General features: G+C 44.0%; 2 protein-coding genes across 2 annotated transcripts in view; one reads left to right on the top strand and one right to left on the bottom strand.

Annotated features, from left to right (window-relative positions):
- si:ch211-278j3.3 (E3 ubiquitin-protein ligase RNF19A) overlaps positions 1-8,527 on the bottom strand; it is an 86,416-nt gene extending 77,889 nt beyond the window's left edge. Inside the window, exon 1 of the mRNA XM_063040855.1 lies at positions 8,406-8,527. The gene's annotated coding sequence lies outside the window, so the exon portion shown is untranslated. The remainder of the gene's footprint in view (positions 1-8,405) is intronic.
- Positions 8,528-8,990: 463 nt separating this feature from the next.
- Positions 8,991-25,151, top strand: part of LOC134342562 (zinc finger protein 107-like) — a 70,355-nt gene continuing 54,194 nt past the window's right edge. The window contains exon 1 of the mRNA XM_063040854.1: positions 8,991-9,220. Coding sequence (XP_062896924.1) covers positions 9,181-9,220 — 40 coding nt within the window. The 5' untranslated portion in view covers positions 8,991-9,180. The remainder of the gene's footprint in view (positions 9,221-25,151) is intronic.

Consider the following 25,151-nt stretch of genomic DNA (forward strand, 5'->3'; position numbering starts at 1 on the left):
CAATGATCTGAATAATGTGATAAACTGAATCAGCAAATTTGCAGATGGTGCCAAGATTGTGGGTGTACTGGCCAACAAGGAAGACTATCAAAGCTTGCAGCAGGATCTGGACCAGCTCAAAAAATGGTGGGAAAAATGGCAAATGGAACTTGAAGCAGACAAGTGTGAGGTGTTGCACCAAGGTAGGTCTTGCACAGTGAGCAGTGGATCATTGAGAAGTGCAGCAGAACAGAGGGATCTGGGAATACATAATTCCTTGAAAGTGGTGTCACAGGCAATTAGCATTGTAAAGAAAGTTTTTGGCACATTGGCCTTCAGAATTCAATTTACTGAGTACAGGAGTTGGGATGTTATGTTGAAATTGTTTAAGATGTTGGTGAGGCCTAATTTGGAGTACAGTGTCCAGTTTTGGTCACCTACAGGAACAAAGTAAATAAGACAGAAAGAGGGCAGGAAGAATTTACAAGGATATTGCCAGAAATTGAGGACCTTAGTTATAGGGAAAGATTGAATAGGTTATGACTTTATTCCCTAGAATGTAAAAGACTGAGAGGAGATTTGATTAGATGCGTACAAAATTATGAGGGGTATAGGTACACGAGGGGGAACTTCTTCACTCAAAGGGGGGTCAGAGTGCGGAACGAGCTGGCAGTGCAAGTACTGGATGCGGGGTTGATTTCTACATTTAAGAGAGGAATTTGGATAGGTACATGGATGGGAGGAGTGTGGAGGGCTATGGTCCGGGTGCAGATCAACGGGACTGAGCAGATTAATGGGACTGGGCTGATTAATGGTTTAGCAAGGACCAGATGAGATGCAGGGTCTACTTCTGTGCTGCAGTGTTCTATGACTCCATGCTCTTGCGCAAGTTCCACAGGGGAAATGGAGCACTCAGGCAAAGGGTCGCTCCAGTAATGGTGCACGAACATCGATTTCCCCTTCCAGTTATTTTTTCCCTCCTCCTCCACTCTTTCTCTATTTCCCACTGTGGCCTCTTAGCTGTTCTCCTCACCTGCATAATTACCTCCATCTAGTGCCCCCCACCTTTCTCCCATGGTCCATTCTCCCCTCCTATCAGATTCCTTCTTTCCAGCCCTTTATCTTTCCCACCCACCTGGCTTCACCTATCACCTTCTAGCTTGTTCTCCTTCCCCTCACCCCACTTTTATTTATTCTGGCATCTTCCCCTGCTGTTAAGTTCCAAGAACACTGCACAATAGTAGCTCTGATACAAACGTTGCTTTGCTTTCGCAAGTAGTGATTCTAAAATTATAAACACAAGAGATTCTGCAGATGCTGGAAATCCAGAGAAGCACACACAAAATGCTGGATGATCTCAGCAGGTCAGGCAGCACTGATGGAAATGAATAAACAGTCGACATTCTGGGCCAAGATCCTTAATCAGAGCTGGAAAGGAAGGGAGAAGGAGCCAGAAATGATCTGATATAACAATTAACAGACTTAAATTAACAGATTTAAGTTTGTCCTTTGTGAGTTTCTCACTGAAATTCTTCAACTATTTCCCACCGGTTCCCACGTAACTTCTAACCCAAAAAGAACAGCAAGCTAATGATTTAAAATGCAACAAAAATTGACTATGGTACAGGATGGCATCCAGTTATCTAACCCATTCCTTCCAGGATGACTGTGAACTTAACCAGCCTTCATTGCTACAAATACCAATATCTCTGCTACTGAATTAAATCCAGAGCCACAGAAGCTGTATGTTTTTATATCTTAGCTTTTTATGTGTGTATTTATGCACTGAACTGCTTTTATTCCTGTGGGGAAGAGACAAGGAAACTCTAAGATCATCAATTGCTCAGCACTTTTGCCCTTAGGGATACCATTCAAGTTCAAGTTTCTTGTTATCTGACTGTACATACATATTACCAAATGAAACAATATTTCTCCAGACTATGGTAAGTGCACAATACATATATAAAATAATATTACCACAAATAAGCTAATAAAATATAATACAGAATGCATGTCTTGTGCAGCACAGTACAATAAACAGCTCACTGTCCTAGTGATGAGACCTCGGTGGTGGCAGGGTGTTAAGTGTTGTTTTTGTTTAAACACACATCAAAACACACGTGGAAAGCACTGCCAGGGGTGGTGGTAGAGGCAGTTACATTAGGCACATGGATGATAGAAAAATGGAGGGCTATGTAGGAGGAAAGGTTTGGATTGATCTTAAGAGTAGGTTAAAGGATCAGCACAACATCGTGGGCCAAAGAGCCTGTACTGTGCCACGCAGAGTAAAAATTAAATGTTGGCTTTCTCACTCTGCCTTATATTCACTGATGTGAATAACAAGGTGAAGTAAAGGAATCAGTGACAACAAAAATACATTAAAAAATGAGTTGTTTAGAAGTACACTGGATCAAATTTGAATGCTACCTAGCAGTAAATTTAAAAGATTACACATTAATCAATGAACAAATGACAACTTACGTCAGTATCAAATGAACTACCGTTTGGACCAGAAGTCACAGAGCACAATTACACCATTTAGCCCATCAAGTCTGCTCCACTTTACCATCACAGCTGATTCATTACCCCTCTCAATCTCATTCTCCTGCCTTCTCCCCATAATCTTTGATGCCCTAATTAATCAAGAACCCATCAACTTTCACTTTAAATATCCAATAACTTGGCCTCCACAGCCGTCTGTGGCAATGAATTCCACAGATTCACCGCCCTCCGTATAAAAATATTTCTCCTCATCTCTGTTCTAAAGGGATGTCCTTCGATTCCGAGGCTGTGTCCTCTGTTCCTAGACTCCCCCACTAAAGAATCATCTTCTCCACATTCAATTTATCTAGGCCTTTCAATAAGATCTCCCTCCCCCCCCCCCCACCACTTCATTCTTCTAAACTCTAGCCAGTACAGGACAAGAGCTATAAAACACTCCTCAAATTCCCGGAATCATTCTTGTAAACACCCTCTGGATCCCCATCAATGCCAGCACATTCTTTCTCAGAGAAGGAGCCCAAAACTGCTCACCAGGTTCCAAGTGCACTGACCAATCAGAAATAAATGTTTCTGACTACTAACTTACAACTTTATTAAATACAAAGATACGTCTTTTACTTACCAGATACAAGACAACTGAAGACATATCTTGCAGTCACAGAGAAACAAGCCCTTCAGCAAATCTAGTCTGTGTCAAACTGTTTTTCTGCCTTGTCCAACCCACACCATAGCCCTCCACACCCCTCCTATCCACGTACTCATCCAAACTGCTTAAGTGTTGAAATCGAACCCGCATCTACTTCTTCCACTGGGAGTTTGTTCAACATTTACTCCACCCTCTGAGTGAAGACGTTTCCCCCTCAGGTTTCCCTTAAACATTTCACCTATTGACAAGGAGAAGATGCAGAACCCATCTCTGTTTAACATTGTGTTCAAATGGAAGGAAGAGCTCTCTCAACAAGAGATTGTAGATACTTGAATCTGGAATGATAAGCCAGATGTTGACGTTCCTCCATCTTGCTTTTCCCTCTCTCATTGAGTTATATTTAGTAAAGACCTAGTTTATGTAGATAGACTCAGGGTGCTTCAGCCATTAGGAGAGACAATTTGTTGTAGAAGCAGGCAAAAACCATACACTCAGTGGCCACTGAGGGCATGTTCGTGGTCTTCTGCTGCTGTAGCCCATCCACTTCCAGTTTCAACATGTTGCACATTCAGAGATGCTCTTCTGCACACCACTGTTGTAACATATGGTTATTTGAGTTACTGTCACCTTCCTGTCAGCTTGAACCAGTTTGGCCATTCCGCTCTGACCTCTCTCATTAACAAGGCATTTTTACCCACAGAACAGCTGCTCACTGGATTTTTTTTTCTCCTGTATTTTTGCACCATTCTCTGTAAACTCAAACAACTGTTGTGCAAGAAAATCCCAGGAGATCAGCAGTTTCTGAGATATGCAAACCACCCCATCTGGCACTACCAATCATTCCAATAAGTCACTTAGGTCACGTCTTCCCAATTCTGATGTTTGATCTGAACAACAACTGAATGTCTTGACCATATCTGATACTTTTATGCTGAGTTGCTGCCACATGATTGGCTGATTAGATATTTGCCTTAACGAGCAGGTAGGTGAACAGGTGTACCTAATAAAGTGGCGACCAAGTGTAGATTTAAAATCTATATTCAAAGCTATAGGTTTTAACTTCAAAGCATTGGAGCAGAAATTCTGATTTATAGAGTGGTGAATAATTAGAGTAGGTTCCCAACCTTTTTTGTGCCATGAATCAATGCCATTAAGCAAGGGGTCCATGGACCCCATGTTGTGAACGCTTCGATTAGAGGAACAAAAGAAGGGAAAGGTGAAGAAGGTGGACTTCCAAAGCAACACTGAGGTCAGAGGGGGATTTGTATTTTGGATGTAAAATAGCCAAGGTTAAGAATGCTTAGAGTGACTATAGTGTGAAATCTTATAAAGATGAAGTGCTTTGGAGGAGAAACCATTAGAAGATTGAAGACTGGTTAAATTATGTATGTATGCAACCCTGAGATTTTTCTTGTGGGCATTCACAGTAAATACAAAGAAATGAAAAAGTATTACTATAATAGATAAGCAATAAATATCGAGAGGATGAGATGAAGAGTCCTTGAAAGTGAGTCCATAGGTTGTAGGAACAGTTCAGTGTTAGGGTGAGTGAAGTTGAGCTACGCAATGCAATAGAGAGTGAAGAGAAGGAGATGGTGGTATTGATATTGATGGAGGAGGTGAAATTACAAAGTAACATGCCATCATAGAGGTAGAAAAGATTAGTATATAATGCCAACTCAGAGTATTCCCACCCAAACAATAAACATAAGTCATCACTAAACAACCACATTTAACATGTACATAATTCCAGAAGAAACGACTATTACTAATCAGTACGACTTCTGTGTATTAAGCCACTATTTGCGCACCATAAATTCATTAAGCATTTCCTGCCCAGTTATGTGAATCACTGGATATAAAATCTTCAGCAAGACTTGCCTAGCAATAACCTTTACTCTGCAGTACTGCACACTGTTCGCCAGCACTAAGTCTATTTGCACATGTATCAGTACAGATCTAAGACCTTCAGTGACTTCATTGTCTTATTCCAGTTTCCTCAAAATATTACCCAGTGAAGTTTCTTCTCTGTCTCCATTCAAGTTTGATCAAAATTTCCAAATGACAAGAATTGATCTGCATTTAGCATTGTGGCATTTTGGTAATCTAATGTAAAAGAGCTACTACCCATTCAGGGGTCATACTTTAGGGTCAATTTTTTAAAAATATATTCATCATTGTAATTTATACATTTATTGCAGTGCAGTGCTGCCTCAAATCAACAAATTTCATAACATATTAACATCAGTGATATTAAACATGATTCTGATTCTCATTTATCACACGTACATCAAAACATACAGTGAAATGCGTTGTTTGCGTTAACAACCAGGACATGTTGGGGGCAGCTGGCAAGTGATGCCACATATTCCAACACCAATATAGCATTCCCACCAGAAACAAAACAGAATGTACCAGGTAACAGAGCAACAACAGCAAAACAAACCCCATTCCTCCTGTCCTGAACTTTTACTCCAAAAAACAACATTGCTTCCGCTGCTTCAAGAAATCTATTGTTATGCACGGATTGGAGACAGCTGCAGAAAGTTGCAAGTTCAGCCAGCTCCTTCATGGGCACTCGCCTCCCCAACACCAAGGCTATCTTCAAAAGGTGAAGCCTAAAAAAAGCAGCATCCATCATTAAGGTCTCCCGTTACCCAGATCATGCCGTCTTCTCACTGCTACATCACGGAGGAGCTATAGGAACCTCAAAATGCACACTCAACAATTTAGAAGCAAGAACTTCTCCTCTGCCAAATTTCTGAATAGACAATGAACCCGTGTACACTACCTCAATATTTCCCCCTTTTTTCTGCTCTCTTTACACATACACACACATATATATAGAGAAAGAGAGAGCGCACGTCTAAGACTCTTGTACAGTACAGTAATAATTTTATGTATTCTACTGTACTACACTCACAAAAAAAACCTCACATTTCATGAAATTGGTTATGATAAACCTGATTCTGATATTGGTCTCTATTGTGGACTGACAGTGGGCAGGGGGTAGGGAGAGGGGAGTCATGGTTGGGAAAAGAGAGGGGAGGGAGCAGGAAGCACCAGAGGGACATTCTGTAATGATCAATAAACCAATTGCTTGGAATCAAGTATCCCTGCCTGGTGTCTCAGGCCTGGGTGTATCTACATCAGCACCACCCGCCCCACCACCACAGCACTCCATCCTCGTGATTCCCAACATGCTTTGCTGCTGCCAGATTTACAAACTCCCTCTCCACTCCATGTTGATAAATACAGCACTGTGCAAACACCCTAGCTACATACATGTGCTGAAGACTTTTGCTCAGTACTGTATATTCTTCTTATTGTAACTTATAGTTTTTATTATGTAACACAATGAACTGCTGCAGCAAAACAACAAACTTCACGGCATATGTCAGTGATATTAAACCTGATTCAATTAACAAGGATACTACACTAGAGCAAGTTATACACAAGACGATTCAAGAAATCAGATTATACTTCATACTTTATTGTCGCCAAACAATTGATTAAAAGTCCCAGAATCACTCAGCATGTGGTAGAGAGTGAAACCGAAAAGGTTTCTGTCAGAGAACCTTCAGTTGATTGTTGACCCAAAATAATTCTGATTCTGTTCCACACAATGCTGCCTGATCTGCTGAGTATTCCTCCAGTTTGTGTCTATTCCAATATCTTAGCATCTGCAGTATTTGATTTTTCAAATAGAAAATGGTAATTTACACAAATGCGCCCATTTCTTTTTGCATTCTGAATTAAGAGTCGTTATATTTATCCACTTCACTCCACCATCCACTCTCCCAAGCCCAGCTGCAAAAGGAGGAGGGTTGGACATGGGGCTAGCAACCCAATCCTGTAAAAATCAGAATCAGAATCGCATTCAATTTGCGAAATTTGTTATTTTGTGGCAGCAGTACATTGCAATACACAATAATAAAAACTGTAAATTTAAGAAATATCATTGTAATGTCAGCAATCATTTTGATAAGACTAGAATATAAAAGCAAGGATGTAATGCTGAGGCTTTAAACAGCTCTGGTGAGGCCTCACGGTGTGCAGTTTTGTGCCCTTATCTAAGAGAGGATGGGCTGATGTTGGAAAGGGTTCAAAGGAGGTGCACAAAAATGACTCCATGATTGAAAGGCTTGACATATGAGGGTCTGGGCCTCTAATCACTGGAATTCAGAAAAATGTTGAAAGGCCTTGATACAGTGGATGTGGAGAGGATGATTCCTATGGTGGGGGAGTCTAAGACCAGAGGACACAGCCACAGAATAATGGGTCATCCTTTTAGAACAGATATGTGGAGGAATATAAGGAGAGTGGTGAATCTGTGGAATAGGCTACACTCATCAATCTCTCTTATCACCTTGTCAAAAAAACTCAATCAAGTTTGTAAAGGCAGGACCTGCCACGCACAAAGAATGCTGGTATTAGGCCACGGGTTTCCAAATGCTCACATATCGTATCCCTAAAAGAAATTTCTCCAGCAATGTCCCTACAACTAACGTGAGTCTATAGCTCCCAGGATTTTCCCTTGTACCCTTCTTAAATATACAATCAAGAGGCAGAATTTAAAGCCATCACATTCTGCAAAGGCAGACGAATTCCAATTCCAGATGTTCAGCCCAGAGCCTCCATGACAAACTCAGTCCAAATAGACTACCAATGTGAAGAGTCAGATGACTTTAGCTAACGGAGATATCTCTGCTGCATCCTATCCTCCGATGGAAAGCCTGGAACTACGGACCGAGTAAATGGAAAATCAAACCGTTTTTTATAAAGGGGAAAGGGAGCACGGATACCGGACCAGGTGGGGATAATAGGGACAGGCGAATGGAACAAACGGGGCTCCAGCACAGTAGATCGCCCTCAGTTATTACAGGGGGTGTGTTCGGGAGTGCAGGGGAGCGGTCCAAGGTCTCGGTGTGACTGGGAGGATGAGGGGAATCTTATTCTGCCCCACGGGGTCCAAACTGCCCCCACACCCTGTCTGGGTGTGACAGAGGGTGGAGGGGCTCTGTCCCGCGGGATCCGAGTGTTACTCGGACCGTGGAGGGGATCTGGGTGTGACTCGGATGGCGGAAGGGACCCATCCTGCGGGGCCCGGCTCTGACTCGGATGGCGAAGGGGATCTGTCCTCAGCGGACAGACAGAGGGGGGTCTCGGCCCCACACCCAGAAACCGTCCACGTCCCTGCACGGCCGCTGGAGCCCGGCAGCACGATGCGTGGTGACGAGGAGGGGCAGAGCAGTGTCAGGGCCTGCCGGTCACTTACCCCTCCTGCCCCCTGGCCGCCGCTGCCGCTGCCGCCGTCGCCACCCGCCAGCTGATCCCGCTGGCCTCCCGACCCACACACGCCGGAGAACGTCACCAGAACCTGCGCACCCGGTCACGTCATCACTCTCCGGGTAAACATTGCGTCATGGAACGCGTCCGTTAAATTCAGTTGGGTCGTTTGCGAAGGGCAGCACCGTTAAAAAATCCGGGCATCCGCTTCAAACCGTGAGAGTATTTCACTTCAAAAAAAATAGATTTCAATAACTTTGACTTTATTTCACTCCGATAATTGTAATCAACATGTCACTCCCGTCTGTAGCCTGAAGACTATTTCAGGAATCATTCCGTTTTCAGCAAAGCCTCCGCGGCACCGCTGACGACGCCTTCAGAGTCTGTAACTCCAGGCCTACCCTATCCTCAGGGACTACACTTCCCAGCAGCCGTGCCGGTGTACGCTGACGTCACGTGCGTCGGCTCCGCGCGAAGTCAAGGCTTACCTCTTTCGACAGGACTACAACTCCCAGCAGGCTGCAAAACGTGCCTGCGTCGGCGTGCGTGCGCAGTGAGGTCGCGCGTCGAATCGGAGGGAGGGGGAGGAAGTGATGGATTTCCTTCCTGCACTTGGACGCTCAGGCGCCGAGGGCTCGTTAATGGCTGATAGTTTGAAGCCGGAAGTAGAGGAGCTTTAAATTCACTTTCTCCGCGTTAGTGAATATCGGCTGCCTGTGAATGCTGCTTTTCCAACTCAGGGAGAGTTTGAGCTGCAGTGGAAAATGCCCAGGAGGAAGCAGTCCAACCCGCAACCTGTGAAAAGTAAGTGGAGCCCGCAGCGTGTGTGAATGAGGGGAGGAGGAGAAGGCATGCGAGCCCAGCTCTCCCTCCTACTGAACTTACTGTGCTTGGCCCGGCACACTTCACCGTAGCCAACACTCCGCAGTCACCTGAGAGCTAATGATTCCCTTCTTCTATCGTCACTTTTAAAACGGGTCCTCTCTGCACCTGCTGTCGTTCTTTGCCTTGTTTGCATCACTTTCTGTTTTACTGAAAAGCGATCGAGGCCCGTAAAGTGTGAGTCAAATCAGAGTTGTCAAGGTTTAAACTTAAGTTGCCTTAGTAGTTATCTTCAACCGCAGTCCTTTTAAAATTTCCATAAGATCTTTTATTATTAAAGGAAAAAAAATCAGAACAGATTGAGCGGAGTAGGGGTAATGCTCTCACATACCCGAATTGGAGGTTTGTGAAGACGTTAATGCCACTGTTCTATACTTTTCTAAGTTGTATTACAGATTTTGGTTGGCATTGATTGACTTCTGTGTTCCTAACGGGGGTAGGGAGAATGTGAGAGCTTGCTACGGGATAATTGATTTTTGAAGGAGTTCTAACTCAGAATCAGGTTTGATATCACCAGCATATGTGAAATTTGTTAACTTAACGGCAGCAGTACAATGCAGAACATTATAAATATAGAGATAAATATATCAATTACATTAAGTATTTACTGTATGTATACTAAACAGTTAAATTAAAAATAGTGCTAAAACAAATAATAATTTTAAAAATCTGTAAGTAACAGAAACCTCAAACAGATGGATTTTCGATTAGCCACATTGGGGAGCAAGGAACCAACGTGGCCATGGTCAATATTGAGCACAAGACACCTGCGTGTGCTGGAAACCCAGAGCAAGAGCTCAAAATGCTGGAGGAACTGAGCAAATCAGTCTACATCTGGTGGGGAATAAACTGTCAACGTTTTGGACTGAGACCCTTCATCAGGACTTGGGGAACAGGGCAAATGGCAGAATCAGAAGGTGGGGGAGGGGAGGAGTTCAAGCTGGCAGGTGAGACAAGGTTATCCCCCCCCCCCATCTTTTTATTCTGGCCTCTGCCCCTTGCCTTTCCAATCCTCATGATGTGTGTGTTGCTGATGCATAGGTGCCGCAAAACAAAAGGAAGGCTGATGACCTGTAGGCTTTTGTGATGAGAGGATTTGAATACAGGGGTGATGAAGTCTTTCTACAGCGTTAAAGAAGATAGCACGTGGAGTATACGTACAATTTTGATCTTTTTACTTGAGGCTTCGTAATGCATTGGTCAGACCACACTTGGAGTATTGTGAGCAGTACTGGGCTCCTTGTCTAAGAAAAGATATGCTGGCATTGAAAAGGGGCCAGAGGAGGTTCATGAGAATGATCCCGGGAATGAAAGGGTTAATGTATGAGGAGTATTTGATGGGCCTGGGCCTGTACTCACTGGAGCTTAGAAGGATAAGGAGGGATCTGGCTGAAACTTATTGAATACCGAAAGCCCTGGATAGAGTGGATGTGGAGAGGATATTCCCTGTAATGGGTGAGTCAAGGACGAGGGCAAAGCTTTAGAATTAAGGGGCATCCATTTATAACAGATGATGAGGAATGTCTTTAACCAGGAGGTGGTGAATCTGTGGAATTCAATGCCACAGACAGCTGTGGAGGCCAAGTCATTGAGTATATTTAGAGTGGAAGTTATTAGGTTCATCATTAGTCAAGGCGTCAAAGGTTACAAGAAGACAGAATGGATTGAGAGTGATAATGAATCAGTCGTGATGAAATGGTGGAGCAGATTCTAATGGGATAATTCTGCTCTTGTGTTCTTACCGATAAAAAAGGATACATTTGCCGTAGCGGTTGTGCAGCGATGAATTAACATCCTGATTCTGGGGATGGTGGGTGTGCCACATGAGGGTGAATGGAACGCCCAACACTACAGCACAGCAACAGGACCTTTGGCCCACAATGTCTTGCCAATCTAATTAAATTAGTAATCAAACATCCAATTAGGTTAATCCCTTCTAGCTACGTATTTCCTTATCCTTCCATTTCCTGCACATTCATGTGCCTATTGAAGAACCTCTTGAATGCTCCCATTGCATTTGTCCCCACCACCACCAACCCTGGCAGTACGCACTCAGGGTTCAGAAACTTGACCTTCACATCTCACTTGAACTCACCCCCTCACTTTAAATGCATGCCGTCTAGTATTAGATGCCTCAAACCTGGGGAAAAACAAACCGCTGTCTTTGCCTCCCATAATCTTATAAACTTCTATTCTGTCTCCCCGATGCCCCAGGGTAAACAATAGAGGTTTGTCCAACCTCTCCTTTTGGCACGTGCCTCCAACCCGGGCAGTGTCCTGAATGGACTGGGTGTGTATTCTCTCAAGGTTCGATGAATGCTAGATGATCTCATGTGATATTGACAAAGTTTTCTGCAGGGCTCATAAGCATAGGTGCAGGGAGGATGTCTCCTTTGGCACAGTGGCCTGGAGCAAAAAGTCCGCAGCCTTGCAGGAAGAAACATAGAAAACCTACAGCACAATACAGGCCCTTCAGCCCACAAAGTTGTGCCGAACATATCCCTACCTTAGAAATTGTGAGGCTTACCCATAGCCCTCTATTTTACTAAGCTCCATGTACCTATCCAAAAGTCTCGTAAAAGACAGTATTGCATTCGCCTCCACCACCGTTGCCGGCAGCCCATTTAATGCAGTCACCACTCTGAGTAAAAAAAACTTACCCCTGACATCTCTGTACCTACTCTCCAGCACCTTAAACCTGTGTCCTCTTGTGGCAACCATTTCAGTCCTGGGAAAAAGCCTCTGACTATCCACATGATCAATGCCTCTCATCATCTTATACACTGATATTTATATATGTCACCCCATCACCCCTACCGGGGCATAATCCACTGACAGTAGCTCACCAGTGTCCTCTGTCCTGGGCTAGTCTTTCCCTTTATCCCAGGCGTAGCCCTTCTTAGTGTATTCCTCCTCTCCCAGGGACGATGTCTTTGGAATTTCTGTAGCTCTGGTGTTTGACAGGATGGGGTTGCTTGCTCCACGCTCATCCCCACTCCTTTCACGTCCGGCATGGTGGAGTTCTCTGAACCAACCCTAATAATAGTTCTGCAGCCTGTTAGAGAAAGGGCTTGTGTGGAAGAAAACGCTTCCTGATTTCACTTGTGTTGTGACTCCCACATTTCGGGCTGCACTTACTTGGTCTAGATTTCCTCACTGAAGCAATTGATTGTACTAGTTTATCACGCCTTAGCCCTCAATTAGTTCACATCCAAAACTCGAGGGAAGGTAAGGCAGTCATATTGTAACCACCTTAAGCCTTGATTTATTCCGGTAATTTGCCCTGCTAACACCTCCAAACCTAGTATATTTTGTGGCTTTCTGTGTCCCCAACTCGACGTGTCCAAGGCTGTTTGAGTTCACCTTTAATTATTAGCCCCTTAAGATAATGAGGATAGGTTGAGCAAGCCAGGGTTTTTTCTCTTTGGAGCGAAGGAGGGTGAGAGGTGGTTTGGTAGAGGTGTACCAAATGATAAGAGGCACAGGTTGAGTGGATAGCCAGAGGCATTTTTTTCCCAGGGGGAAATGGGTATCACAAGGAGCATAATTTTAAGGTGATTGGAAGAAAGTACATGGGTAAGTTTTTTTTTAAACACAGTGGTGGGCGTGTGGAATGTGCTTCCATGGGGGGTGGTAGAAGCAGGAACATTAGGGACATTTGAGAGATTCTTAGGTAGGCACATGGATGGTAGAAAAATGGAGAGCTAAGTAGGGGGCAAGAGTTAGATTGGTCTTCATTTGAAAGGTTGGCGCAACATTGTGGGCCAAAGGGCTTGGACTGTACTGTAACAGCAAAGGTGAACTCTTGTCACATACTTTATTCAGCTGTTAATTATGGATGTGGAGCAGGAATTATTTTCCAGGTTCAGACTGCTCTGGTGAGCCTTGTTTCAATTGAAGATGCTGTTTATCTGAAGGCATTTCCTCTGCAGGGGTGGATAAGGATTTGGCTGCCGCATTTAAGAGAAGTTTGGACAGGTGCATGGATGAGAGGAATATAATTGTGCTGTGGGTAGGTGGGACTAGGTAGAAAAATCGGTTGGCATGGACATGAGATTCTGCAGATGCTGAAAAGCCAGAGCGACCCACACGAAATGTTGGAGGTACTCGGCAGGTCAGGCAGCATCTGTGGAGAGGAGTAGACAGTTATTGTTTCAGGCTGATGTCCTGATGTGGAGTCTCGGCCAGAGACGTTGACTGTTTATAAACCTCCATTGATACTCCCTGACCTATTGGGTCCCTCCAGCTTTTTGTGTGTGCAGAGATTAACCTTCCTGCAGTTTCAAAGTGCTGATGCTGATTTCTTGTGACGCTCCGTGTGAACATTTCTGAGATTGGAAAAATTCTGTTTTTGACCTGCACATTGCAGTTGGTTCACCTCAATCAGGTGCTACAAATCATGACTACACTTCTTGCAAAAAGTTGGGCAGAGCCATTTTCCTGGCATTTTCACCCCTGGTCTCTGGAATAATCTGTGCTGAGTGTGCAGCAGGGGAATCTGTGAATGAGACTGGATTTGCTCTGGTACTCTATTCAGCAGCCTGTCAGCCCTCACCGTCACACTTCAGTGCTGTGAGTAAGGTCACTTAGGACAGTACAATACTGCCTGTGAAATCTGTGCCTTCAGGAGAGGAGGGCAGGGGAAAAAGCTACAAATGTACCTGACCAAATGTCACTGTGGAGCCTTGCAGGTGTACAGGAGCAGATCAGAGCATGTGCATCTTATGATCTTTTACTTTTAAGTAGAAGAGATTCTGAAGATGCTGGAAATCCACAGCAACACACACAATGAATGTCCTGATGAGGGGTCTTGGCCCAAAACATCAACAGTTTATTCCTCTCTATCAATCCCTCCAGCATTCTGTGTGTGGTGAGGTGGAGGTACATCTCTACCAAAGGAGGTGTAAGCCACTCTTTTCCAGTACTAGCATGCTGGCCACCCTTGGGTAAGGTGTAGCCACTGCTTAGCCCCCCACCGATCAGGGTCACGTGAAACCATGGGAGCAGGTGGTGGATGGTCATACGAGCAGCCATGCATCACAATACGAGCATCACAAGTCCTGGTTATGCAACCACTGACGCCAGGCAGACAATCTCTGAAAAGCATTGAGAATGGCTGGGGTCACCTGTCTTGTAAAGACATTGGCCAGAAGAAGGCTGTGGCAAACATTTCTGTGGAAAAATTTGCCAAGGACAATCACGGGCAAAGACCACGATCACCCATGTTGTACGACATGGCACAAAATGATGATGTAGCTAGTTTTCCCATCACGTTATTATGACAGCATTTGCCTATGATCATTTATGCAGTGTGACTAAATGTATTGGAGTATAAATGAGACGCTGGAATCTGGAGCAACAAACAATCTGCTAGAGGATGTCAGCGGGTCAAGCAGTGTCAGAGGGAGGAAAGGAACTGTTAAAGCTTTAGGCTGCAACCCAGCATAAGGATGAGGCCTAGAGAGAATGGGTGTGGAGAGGATGTTTCCGATAGTGAGGGCGTCTTGGACCAGAGGGCACAGCCTCAGAATAGAGGGATGTCCATTTAGAACAGAGATGAGAAGGAATTTGTTAGTCAGAGGGTGGTGGATCAGTGGAATTAATTGCCACAGACAGCTATGGCAGCCAGGTCATTGGGTATATTTAAACTGGAGTTTGATAGATTCTTGATTAGTCAGGGCTTCAAAGGTTATGGGGAAAAGGCAGGAAAATGGAATTGAGATACAATAATCAGCTATAATCAAATAGTGAAGCAGACTCAATAGGCCGAATGGCCTAATTCTGCTTTTTTTTGTTGCTTGGAATACAGCACTTGTGTAGGAAAAAAAATTCATATTGCATCTAAAAATATAACTAGTACACAGAAGTATGACAAAGTGTAGAAATCAGATTTTTTTCAGTGAACACAATAGATGGCAGTAATAATCAGAGAAAAGTACAAAACAGAAACAGACCCTTCAGCCCATCTAGACCATGCCAAGCCATTTAAATTGCTTGCTCTTATCAACCTGCACTGGGACCTTAGCCCTCCATCTCCCTCCCATCCATGTACCTATCCAAACTTCTCTTAAATGTTGAAATCGAGTTAGCATGCACCTCTTGCATTGCCAGTTCATTCACATTCTCACGTCCCTATGTTCCCTTTAAACTCTTCACCTTTCACCCTTAACCCATGACCTCTGGTTATAGTCCCTCCCCACCCTCGGAAAAACCTGTTTGCATTTACCTCATCTAAACCTTTCCTAATTTTGCATACCTCTATCAAATCTCCTCTCAATCTTCTGTGTTCTAAGGAATAAAGTCCTAACCTATTCAATGGAGTCCTTCAGTTTCGGCAACATCGTATAAATTTTCTCTGTACAGTTTCAACCTATTTACATCTTTCCTGTAGGTACTGTAGGTGACCAAAACTGCACACAATATTCCAAATTAGGCCTCACCAACATCTTGTACAATTTCAACATACCCTCCCAACTCCTGTACTCAATACATTGATTTATCAAGGCCAATGTGCCAGAAGCTTTTACTACGACCCTATCTACCTGTGACGCAACTTTCAAGGAAGTATTCCCAGATCCCTCTGTTCTACTGTACTCCTCAGTGCCCTGATGTTCACTGTGTAAGAATACCCTGGTCGGTCCTCTAAAAGTGCAATACCTCACACTTGTCTGAATTAAATTCCATCTACCATTTTTGAGTCCTTTTTCCTAGCTGGCCCAGATCCCACTGTAAGTCATGATGATCTCTCTTGCTAACCACTACACCCTCAATCCTGACGTCATCAGCAAATTTGCTGGTCCAGTAAACCATATTATCATCCAGATTGTTGATATAGTTGACAAACAACAACAGATCCAGCACCAATCCCTGCAGCTCTCCACCAGATAAAAGCCTCCAGTCAGAGAGGCAACCATCTACTACCACTCTCTGGCTTCTCCCACAAAGCCAATGTCTAATCCAATTTATTTCCTCCTCTTGAATACCAAGTGACTCCCATGTGGGACCTTGTCAAAGGCCTTGCTAAAGTCCATGTAAGCAACATCCACTACTTTGCCTTCATCATCTCTCCTGGTACCTTCCTCAAAAAAAACTATAAAGATTGGTTAGACATAACTTACCACACATTAAGCCATGCTAACTATCCCTTATCAGTCTGTGTGTGTCCAAATACTGATATATCCAGTGTCTTAGAATACCTTCCAATAACTTTCCCACTACAGATGTCAGGCTCACTGGCCTATTATTCCCTGGTTTATTTTTAGAGCCTTTCTTAAACAGCGGAACACCATTAGCTATCCTCTGGTTGCTCAGGAAGGTTTTAATATCTCTGCTAGGGCCCCTGCATTTTCTGTACTTCTCTCGCACAGTGTCTGAGGGAACTCTTTATCACCCCCTGGGGATTTATCCACCTTAACTTGCCTCCAGCAAGCAAACACCACCACCTCTGTAATCTCAGTAGGGTCCATGATCTTGATGTTGCTTTGCCTTACTTCGATAGATGTCTCCTGAGTAAATACAGATGCAAAAAAAGTCCATTTACAAACCTCATTTCCAGAAAAGTTGGGATATTTTCCAAAATGCAATGAAAACAAAAATCTGTGATATGTTAATTCATGTGAACCTTTATTTAACTGACAAAAGTACAAAGAAAAGATTTTCAATAGTTTTACTGACCAACTTAATTGTATTTTGTAGATGTACACAAATTTAAAATTTGATGGCTGCAACACACTCAACAAAAGTTGGGACCGAGTTAAAATAAGATTGAAAAGTGCACAGAATATTCAAGTAACACTGGTTTGGAAGACTCCACATTAAGCAGGCTAATTGGTAGCAGGTGAGGTATCATGACTGAGTATAAAAGTAGTGTCCATCAAAGGCTCAGGCTTTGCAAGCAAGGATGGGTCGTGGCTAAGAAACTTAGGCTAACTGCCTAAGAAACTGTCATGCTACTGTGACAATTATAGCCCCCTGGGCTCGGGAGTACTTCGAAGAACCATTGTCACTCAACACAGTCCGTCGCTGCATCCAGAAATGCAACTTGAAACTGTATTACGCAAGGAGGAAGCCATACATCAACTCTATGCAGAAACGCCGGTGAGTTTTCTGGGCCTGAGCTCATCTCAGATGGACCGAAAGACTATGGAACTGGGTGCTGTGGTCAGACGAGTCCACATTTCAGCTAGTTTTCAGAAAAAATGGGCGTTGTGTTCTCCGTGCCAAAGATGAAAACGACTATCCAGATTGTTATCAGCGAAAGGTGCAGAAGCCAGCATCTGTGATGGTATGGGGGTGCATCAGTGCCCACGGCTTGGGTGAGTTGCATGTATGTGAAGGTACCATTGACTCTGAGGCGTATTTTAGGATTTTAGAGAGACATATGTTGCCATCAAGGCGACGTCTCTTCCTGGGACGTCCATGCTTATTTCAGCAGGACAATGCCAGACCACATTCTGCACGGGCTACAACAGCGTGGCTTTGTAGACACAGAGTGCGTGTGCTTGTCTGGCCTGCTGCCATTGAAAATCTTATTGAAAATGTATGGCGCATCATGAAGAGGAGAATCAGACAACGGAGACCACGGACTGTTGAGCAGCTGAAGTCTTATATCAAGCAAGAATGGACAAAATTTCCAGTTGCAAATCTACTACAATTAGTATCCTCAGTTCCAAAACGATTAAGAAGTGTTATTAAGAGGAAAGGTGATGTGACACAATGGTAGATATGCTTCTGTCCCAACTTTTGTTGAGTGTGTTGCAGCCGTCAAATTCTAAATGTGTGTATGTTTACAAAATACAATTAAATTGGTCAGTAAAACTATTGAAAATCTTTTCTTTGTACTTTTGTCAGTTAGGTAAAGGTTCACGTGAATTAACGTATCACAGATTTTTGTTTTTATTGCATTTTGGAAAATATCCCAACTTTTCTGGAAATGGGGTTTGTAAGATCAACCTTCTTCCCCACCCCCATCTCTTTTGGCTCCACATATTCATTACCATTTTGATCTTCCAGAGGACCAATTTTGTCCCTTGCAACCCTTTTTTGCTCTTAACATACTTGTAGAGTCCCGCACCTCATGCCTTGTTTTAGTTCTCTTGATTTCTTAGGTGTTCTGTTGCATTTCTTATATTCATAGTACCTCATTTGTTTCCACCTAAATACCTGCTACGCACCTTTTTTTTTCCTTAACCAGGTCCCGAATCTCTCTTGAAAACCAAGGTACCTGTTATCTTTACCTTTGATTCTGACAGGCACATGCAAGCTCCATACTCTCAAAATTTCACATTTGAAGGCCTCCCACTTCCCAGGTACACCTTTGCCACAAAGCAGCCTGTCCAAATCCACATTTGCCAGATCCTTTCTGATACCATCAAAATTGGCCTTTCTCCAACCTAGTATCTCAATCTGCAGACCAGAGTAGCGCACACAAAATACTGGAGGAGCTCAATGGATCAGGCAACAGCTATGGACGGGAATGAACGGTTGTCGTTTTGGGACACGACCCTTCATAATTTTTCTTGTATGTTTTTGTCCTTGCTTGTCTGAAACTTGTGTTCTTCTAAATGAGTGGTGTAAAGGGAAGCTGGGTAATAGTAAAAAAAAATAGCAAAGTAGATTTTGATGTGGTGTTTTGTTTTGTCATGTCACCAGTCTGTGCGAGAAAGCACAAAGAGCTTTATTTTGTTTAAAAGCCAAGGTTTTGGCTGTATCCAGGAAGGATAATTATTAAGCTCAGTGCTATGACATCAGAGTTGGAAGAATAACTGAAAGATTTTCTTCATTAACAAGCTTGTAGATTTCAAACAGTGTAAATTGGATTCTAGTCAGTTAGAAACTCTCAGCTGTATTCTTCACGCCAAGGATATTAAAGCAAAATTTAAGTGTATTTAGAATATAAAACAGTGTGGGCCTTTCAGCTCACGATGTTGTGCCGAGCTGTATAACCTACTCCATGACCAATATAAACCACCCCTACACAGCCCATAACCCTCCGTTTTTCTTACATCCATGTGCCTATTTGAGTTTCTTAAGTGTCCTTTTTGTATCAGCCTCTACCATCACCTCTGGCAGCATGTTCCAAGCACCTATCACTATGTGAACTTTCCTCCACTCGTCTTAAATGGATGCCCTGTGGGATTGGCCATGTCGCACTGAGGAGAAGGTGCTGACTGTCCGCTCTATCTATGCCTGTCATAATCTTGTGCACCGATCAAGTTGCCTTTCATCCTCTTTTTCTCCCTAGCTCACTGAACCTCTCCTCATATGACATGTTCTCTAATCCAAGCAGCATCCTGGTAAGTTTTCTTTGCACCCTCTCTAAAGCTTCTAATGAGGGGAAGAAGCTGTTCCTGAAACATTGAGTGTGTGCCTTCAGGCTCCTGTACCACCTCCCTGATGGTAACAATGAAAAGCGGGCATGTCCTGGAAGGGGAAAACAAAAATCTGAAATTTCATGCTGCTCTCGAAGGGATAGAGTGAAATGATGGAATCATTTCCCCAATTCAGCCTTGAGTCAGAGTACTACAACACAAGAAGGCTCTCCAGCCCCAAAGACCATAAGACATAGGAGCAGAGTTAGGCCACTTGGCCCATTGAGTCTGATTTATTATCCCTCTCAACCCCATTCTCTTTCCTGCTGCACGGGCAACAGCTTGCTCTCCATAACGTATTGCCCTGGCTTGTATACTAACTAGCTTGTGTATCAACTATATAGATAGCTAGGATACAACGTCCAAGTTCAGCCCGGCTAGCGGATGCCTCTCTGATCTCCTAAGTCCCTTCTTACACTCCCTCCTGGCATCCTTATAGCTCTCAAGAGCCCTGTTAGATTTTCCTTCCTAAACACTTAAGTAGGCTTCCTCCTTCCTTTTAACTAATGTTCCACAACTCTCTGTCGTCCGTTCCATGTCTCAGTGAGACAAACCTACTCAGAACCCCGTGCAAGTGCTCCCTAAACAAGCTCTGCAGCTTTGCTGCAACACACAAAATGCAGGAGGAACTCGGCAGGCCAGGCAGCATCTATGGAAAAGAGTAAACAGTCAACGTTCGAGCAGAGGCCCTTCATCAGGATTCCACGTTTCTGCTGTGCATTTCGCAGAGAACGTCTGCCCCCATCTGATGCTGCTCAAAGATCAAAGTACGTGTATGATCCTGAGATTCATTTCCTTGTGGGGTATTCACAGTAAACAGAAAGAAACAATGAAAAACTGAACACGACAGAGGTGGACAAACAGTGACAGACCAAAGTTCACAAGACAACTGTGCACAAAAAGAAAACAATAAAAAAACTAAAAATATAGGTAACATGAGATAGAGTCGTTGAAAGTGAGTCCTTAGATTGAGGAACCAGTTCAGTGATGGGCTGAGTGAACTTATTCCCTCGGGTTCAAGACCCTGATGGTTGAGGGGTAATAACTGTTCCTGAACCTGGTGGTGCAGGTCCTAAGGCTCCTGTACCACCTCCCTCATAGTACAGCGAGAATAGAGCATGTCCTGGGTGGTGAGGATCCTTGGTGGATGCTGTTTTCCTGCCACAGCACTCCACCTAGATATACAAAGTATTTTGTGATGTGTATTTTAGTACAATAAGATTTCCATGTAAGCGAAGGTATTTGCATATTTGTCATTTAAAATGCATCGGATATTTGATAGGAAAATTACAGTCTGAGGTGGATTTGAACTTTGTGGCTTCGGTTGCTCATAATTTAGAGAACTGCATGACAAACAATACAAATGATGAGATTAGAGGAGCCAACAGCTCTTTGAGTCTTTTGTTGTATTAAAACATTTGCACATACCTGCAGGGAATCTTTGCCAAATGACCAGTTTGCAAGATAGGAAGTTCTCAGTAAAATCAGAATCGGATTTAATATCAATGGCAGATGTTGTGAAATATGTTGTTTTGCCGCAGTACAGTGCAATACTTAATCATAAACTACACAACTTATTGTAATTTATAAAAAAAAAATTAAGTAGTGCAAAGTGAGACTACTAGACAGATATATGGAGGAATTTAAGGTGGGGAGTTATATGGGAGGCAGAGATTAAGGGGCGGCACAACATTGTGGGCCAAAGGGCCTGTACTGTGCTGTACTGTTCTATGTTCTTAAAAAGAGAGCATAAAAAAAAGTATTGATTGTGTACCTGAGTTCGTTGTCTACTCAGAAGTCTGATGGTAAAGGGGAAGATGCTGTTCCTGGAACGTTGGCTCCAGTACCAACTCCCTGATGGAAGCAATAAGAAGTGAGCATGTCCTGAATGGGGAAAACAAAAATCTGAAATTTCATGCTGCTCTCAAAGGGATAAAGTGGAATGATGGAATCATTTCTGCAATTCAGCCTTGAGTCAGAGTACTACAACAGAGAGGAAGGCCATAAGATGCGGGCTGAATTAGGCCATTCAGCCCATTGAGTCTGCTGCACCATTTCATTATGGCTGATTTATTATCCCTCTCAGCCCCATTCTCCTGCCTTCTCGACCTTTTGATGCCCTGACTAATCAATAAACTCTGCTTTAAATGTGCCCAACAACTTGGCCTCCACAGCCATCCGTGGCAATGAATTGCACAGATTCACCACCCTCTGCCTAAAGAAATTCCTCCTCAACTAGTCCATGTTGACCTGATGGATGAAGTTGCCATAATAATAGCGATGGAAGTATACCTTTCATCAGCTGATTAGCTTTAGTGGCAGTTCATGTTTGTCTCTGAACTTTCCATAGATCAGAGATGAATCTGTTATGTGGCTGCTGGGGGTGAGCTTCTATGAGGCCTTAGCCAGACCTTTCCAAATGCACAGTCCAGAGAGAGGTAAATGGTTGGCTGGCCCTCATTGCAGCTGTCTTGAGGGCAGCGTGCGTTGGGAGTGAGACTGACTGTGCAGAGGGAGGACCTAACAAAGTAGTAGTGGTATTGCAATCACTCGAGTCAATCTTCTCCCAAAGAGCCATTTCCTTAATGAAGAACACCTATGTGTGACTCTGTTTAACGTGGGGAGGCTGGTGCACAGAGAGCCACGACATGGTCCTTGACCGATCAGGGTCAAGGTCCAGTGGCATGGAATGTAGGATGATTGGGGCCCCTTCACTGCTGGAGCCTTCCTCCACCTTCACTGACATTGTGACGTGTCAGTCTTCCTCTGTCAGTTCGACCATGGAGGTCTTGGTTGGATCACACTTCATCTGGAACCTCCCCCTTCACCTTGCCACCATGGGTGACCCTACCAGGAGCTAAACTCTAGGTGGCATCACTCTTGGGACCTCGGGAACTCTCATCCTCTACACCACAACAAAATGACAGTCCTCAGAAGACCTGACCAGGAGGGCCCCTCTCACTGCCAGCTGAATGCTCGTTGTGGCTGTGAGGTGTTCCCCCAGATGGATTTGACAGTCTGCTTGAGAAACCGTCCCTCAGGATTCACGTCTTTCTCCTGCAAGGACTTAAGCAATCTCTGTACTTCCCACTCTGGACTTGTGGTCAAAGGCTTTTTTTCTATGTAAAACAGATTATGAAGCAAGATGGAGCATTGCCCAGCAACGAGGCCAGGCCCTTTGTTTAGAGCCGGGGTTCCCAACCTGGGGTTCGTGGACCCCTTGGTTAATGGTGGGGATCCAAGGCGTATGAACCTCTGGTGTAGAGTCATAAAGCTCCACCGCACAAGAACGGACTCTTTGGCCCATCTAGTCCATGCTGAACTGTTATTCTGCCAAGTCCTGGACCATACTCCTCCCATCCATGTACTTATCCTAACTTCTCTTAAATGTTGCCATCAAGCCTCCATGCAGCTTGTCCCACTCTCTCACCACCCTCTGAGTGAAGGGGTTCCCCTGTAACATTACACCTTTCACCCTTAACCCATGACCTTTAGTCCTAATTTCACCCAATCTCAGTGGAAAAAGCCAAAGCCAGCTTACATTCACCCTATCTATACCCAGGTTTGTAATACAAGGGACAGGTGGAACCTCAGAAGATGATGCAGCTTGTCAGATATTTTAAAAGAGAGACCTGGTATCCTAGTATGAGTGATTTACTATAGAACCTAGAACAGTACAGCACAGGAACAGGCTATTCAGCCCAGTGTTGTGCTGAACCAAATACATTAATAATCAAATGGCCAGCTAGATTGATTGCTTCTGTCTACACAATGTTATCTCCCTTCACTTTCCTCGCATTCAAGTGCTTATCAAAACGCCTCTTAAAAGTCCCAAATGATTCTGCCTCTACCACCCTGCAGGCAGCATATTCCAGGTGCCCAGCTCTCTCTGTGTAAACACCTGCCCCTCACATCTCCTTTGAAATCACCGTCGCTCACCTTGGATCATTTCCTATATCTTGAGAGATGCCTCTCAGTGAAGGCAGACAAAGGCTGCTGTGAGTTTTAGTGTGACAGCACTGCATTTAATGATCTTGAGGAAAAGTGTGTTTGAAAATCAAGGCCGCCTTCCCCTTATGCAAAGCAGCAGGGATCCCTTTCTCTGATCCATGGCTCAACAGTTATATTTTGAAAATAGTTATAACCACATCCTTCCAGAAGTTTCTATTTGAATGTGCTCCCTTTCCCCTGCTTGGACTATTGTTCTGTCTTTAACCTGCCCTTTCCTTTTGACATCATGGTCTCTAAATTCTTCCTGTTGTCTCTGGTTTCAGTTGTGTTTCCATTACATCCCCAGCACTGAAATGTGGTATATAATACTTATAGTAACTTCTCAACTTCACTTTGCTTGTTTGACTTCTTCCACCTTTTGCATGTGCCCCTCCTTGCTATCAGGCGTGGGTAAATGTGCCCAACGAGGGTCACCAGTTGTTGGGGGGGGGGTGCAATTAGGTGGTAAGCCGCAACAGCACGTTAGTGCAAAGAGGTTTTATTTAGTGCCAGGTGGGGGCGAAAACATGCAAAGGCTGCCCAAAAGTTGTGCAGAAAGGAAGTATTTACAAATTGACAAATGAAAACAGACATGTATGTACAAAAATTTACAAGTGTACAGAGGCTTTCTCTTTAACGCTCACACTTTGTCTTTAACTTTCCTGTATAACTATTCACCAACCATCAAATCTAACCTCCATAGCCCTCGGCAAGGCCAAAGTGAGGGTTTAAATCTGCCTGTGTAGGGTGTGGTGCACCTGCTCCCACTAACCCAGGCGTTATTTTAGGATGCCCCAAACTGTCCCTTGGGTCTTTTGGAGCCATTCTCCTATCTACAAACCGAGGTAACAGTGTTAGTGAAAATGAATGAAACTGTTTGGAATGCCTGTGTCTAAAATCCATATTTTTACTAGTTATAAAGCAGTAGAGCACGTTAACTGAAGGGATTGTTTTGCTTAGCCAAGCTAGCGATTGGTTTACTGTTGGGATGTGTAAATGGTGAACTCACAAGAACTGCAGAACGGGAGGGTAAAGTGTGTGAACCACTGGGGGAAACTAGACCAGGGACAGAACGAGGAGGAGTGACTGACTGGGCAAAGGGGCAAGGTTAGCAGGAGAATTAGCATTGCCAACCTGCTCTGTCACAGCATGGTTGACTACTTCATGCAGTCACTTCCTTACCAGTAGCCAGCGTTGTGGCATGGGTCAAAGGTTACCTCTAGTTGTCACACAGTGCAATTTGTACCAGCGCCAAATATGCGGCGAAATGCATAGTGTGCATCAAATCAGGGAGGATTGTGTTGGGGGCAGCCCACAAGTGTCGGTGCAACTTAGCACGCCCATAATTTACTAACCCTGACTGTATGCGTTTGCAGCGTGGGAGGAAATCAGAACATCGGGAGAAAACCCAAATGGTCGGAGGGAAAACGTACAAACACCTTGCGTACAAGAAGTGGGAATTGAACCCCAATTGTTGCACTGTAAAACAATTG

This window comes from Mobula hypostoma, chromosome 2, assembly GCF_963921235.1.
Source record: "Mobula hypostoma chromosome 2, sMobHyp1.1, whole genome shotgun sequence".
In the NCBI taxonomy this organism is placed as follows: domain Eukaryota; kingdom Metazoa; phylum Chordata; class Chondrichthyes; order Myliobatiformes; family Myliobatidae; genus Mobula; species Mobula hypostoma.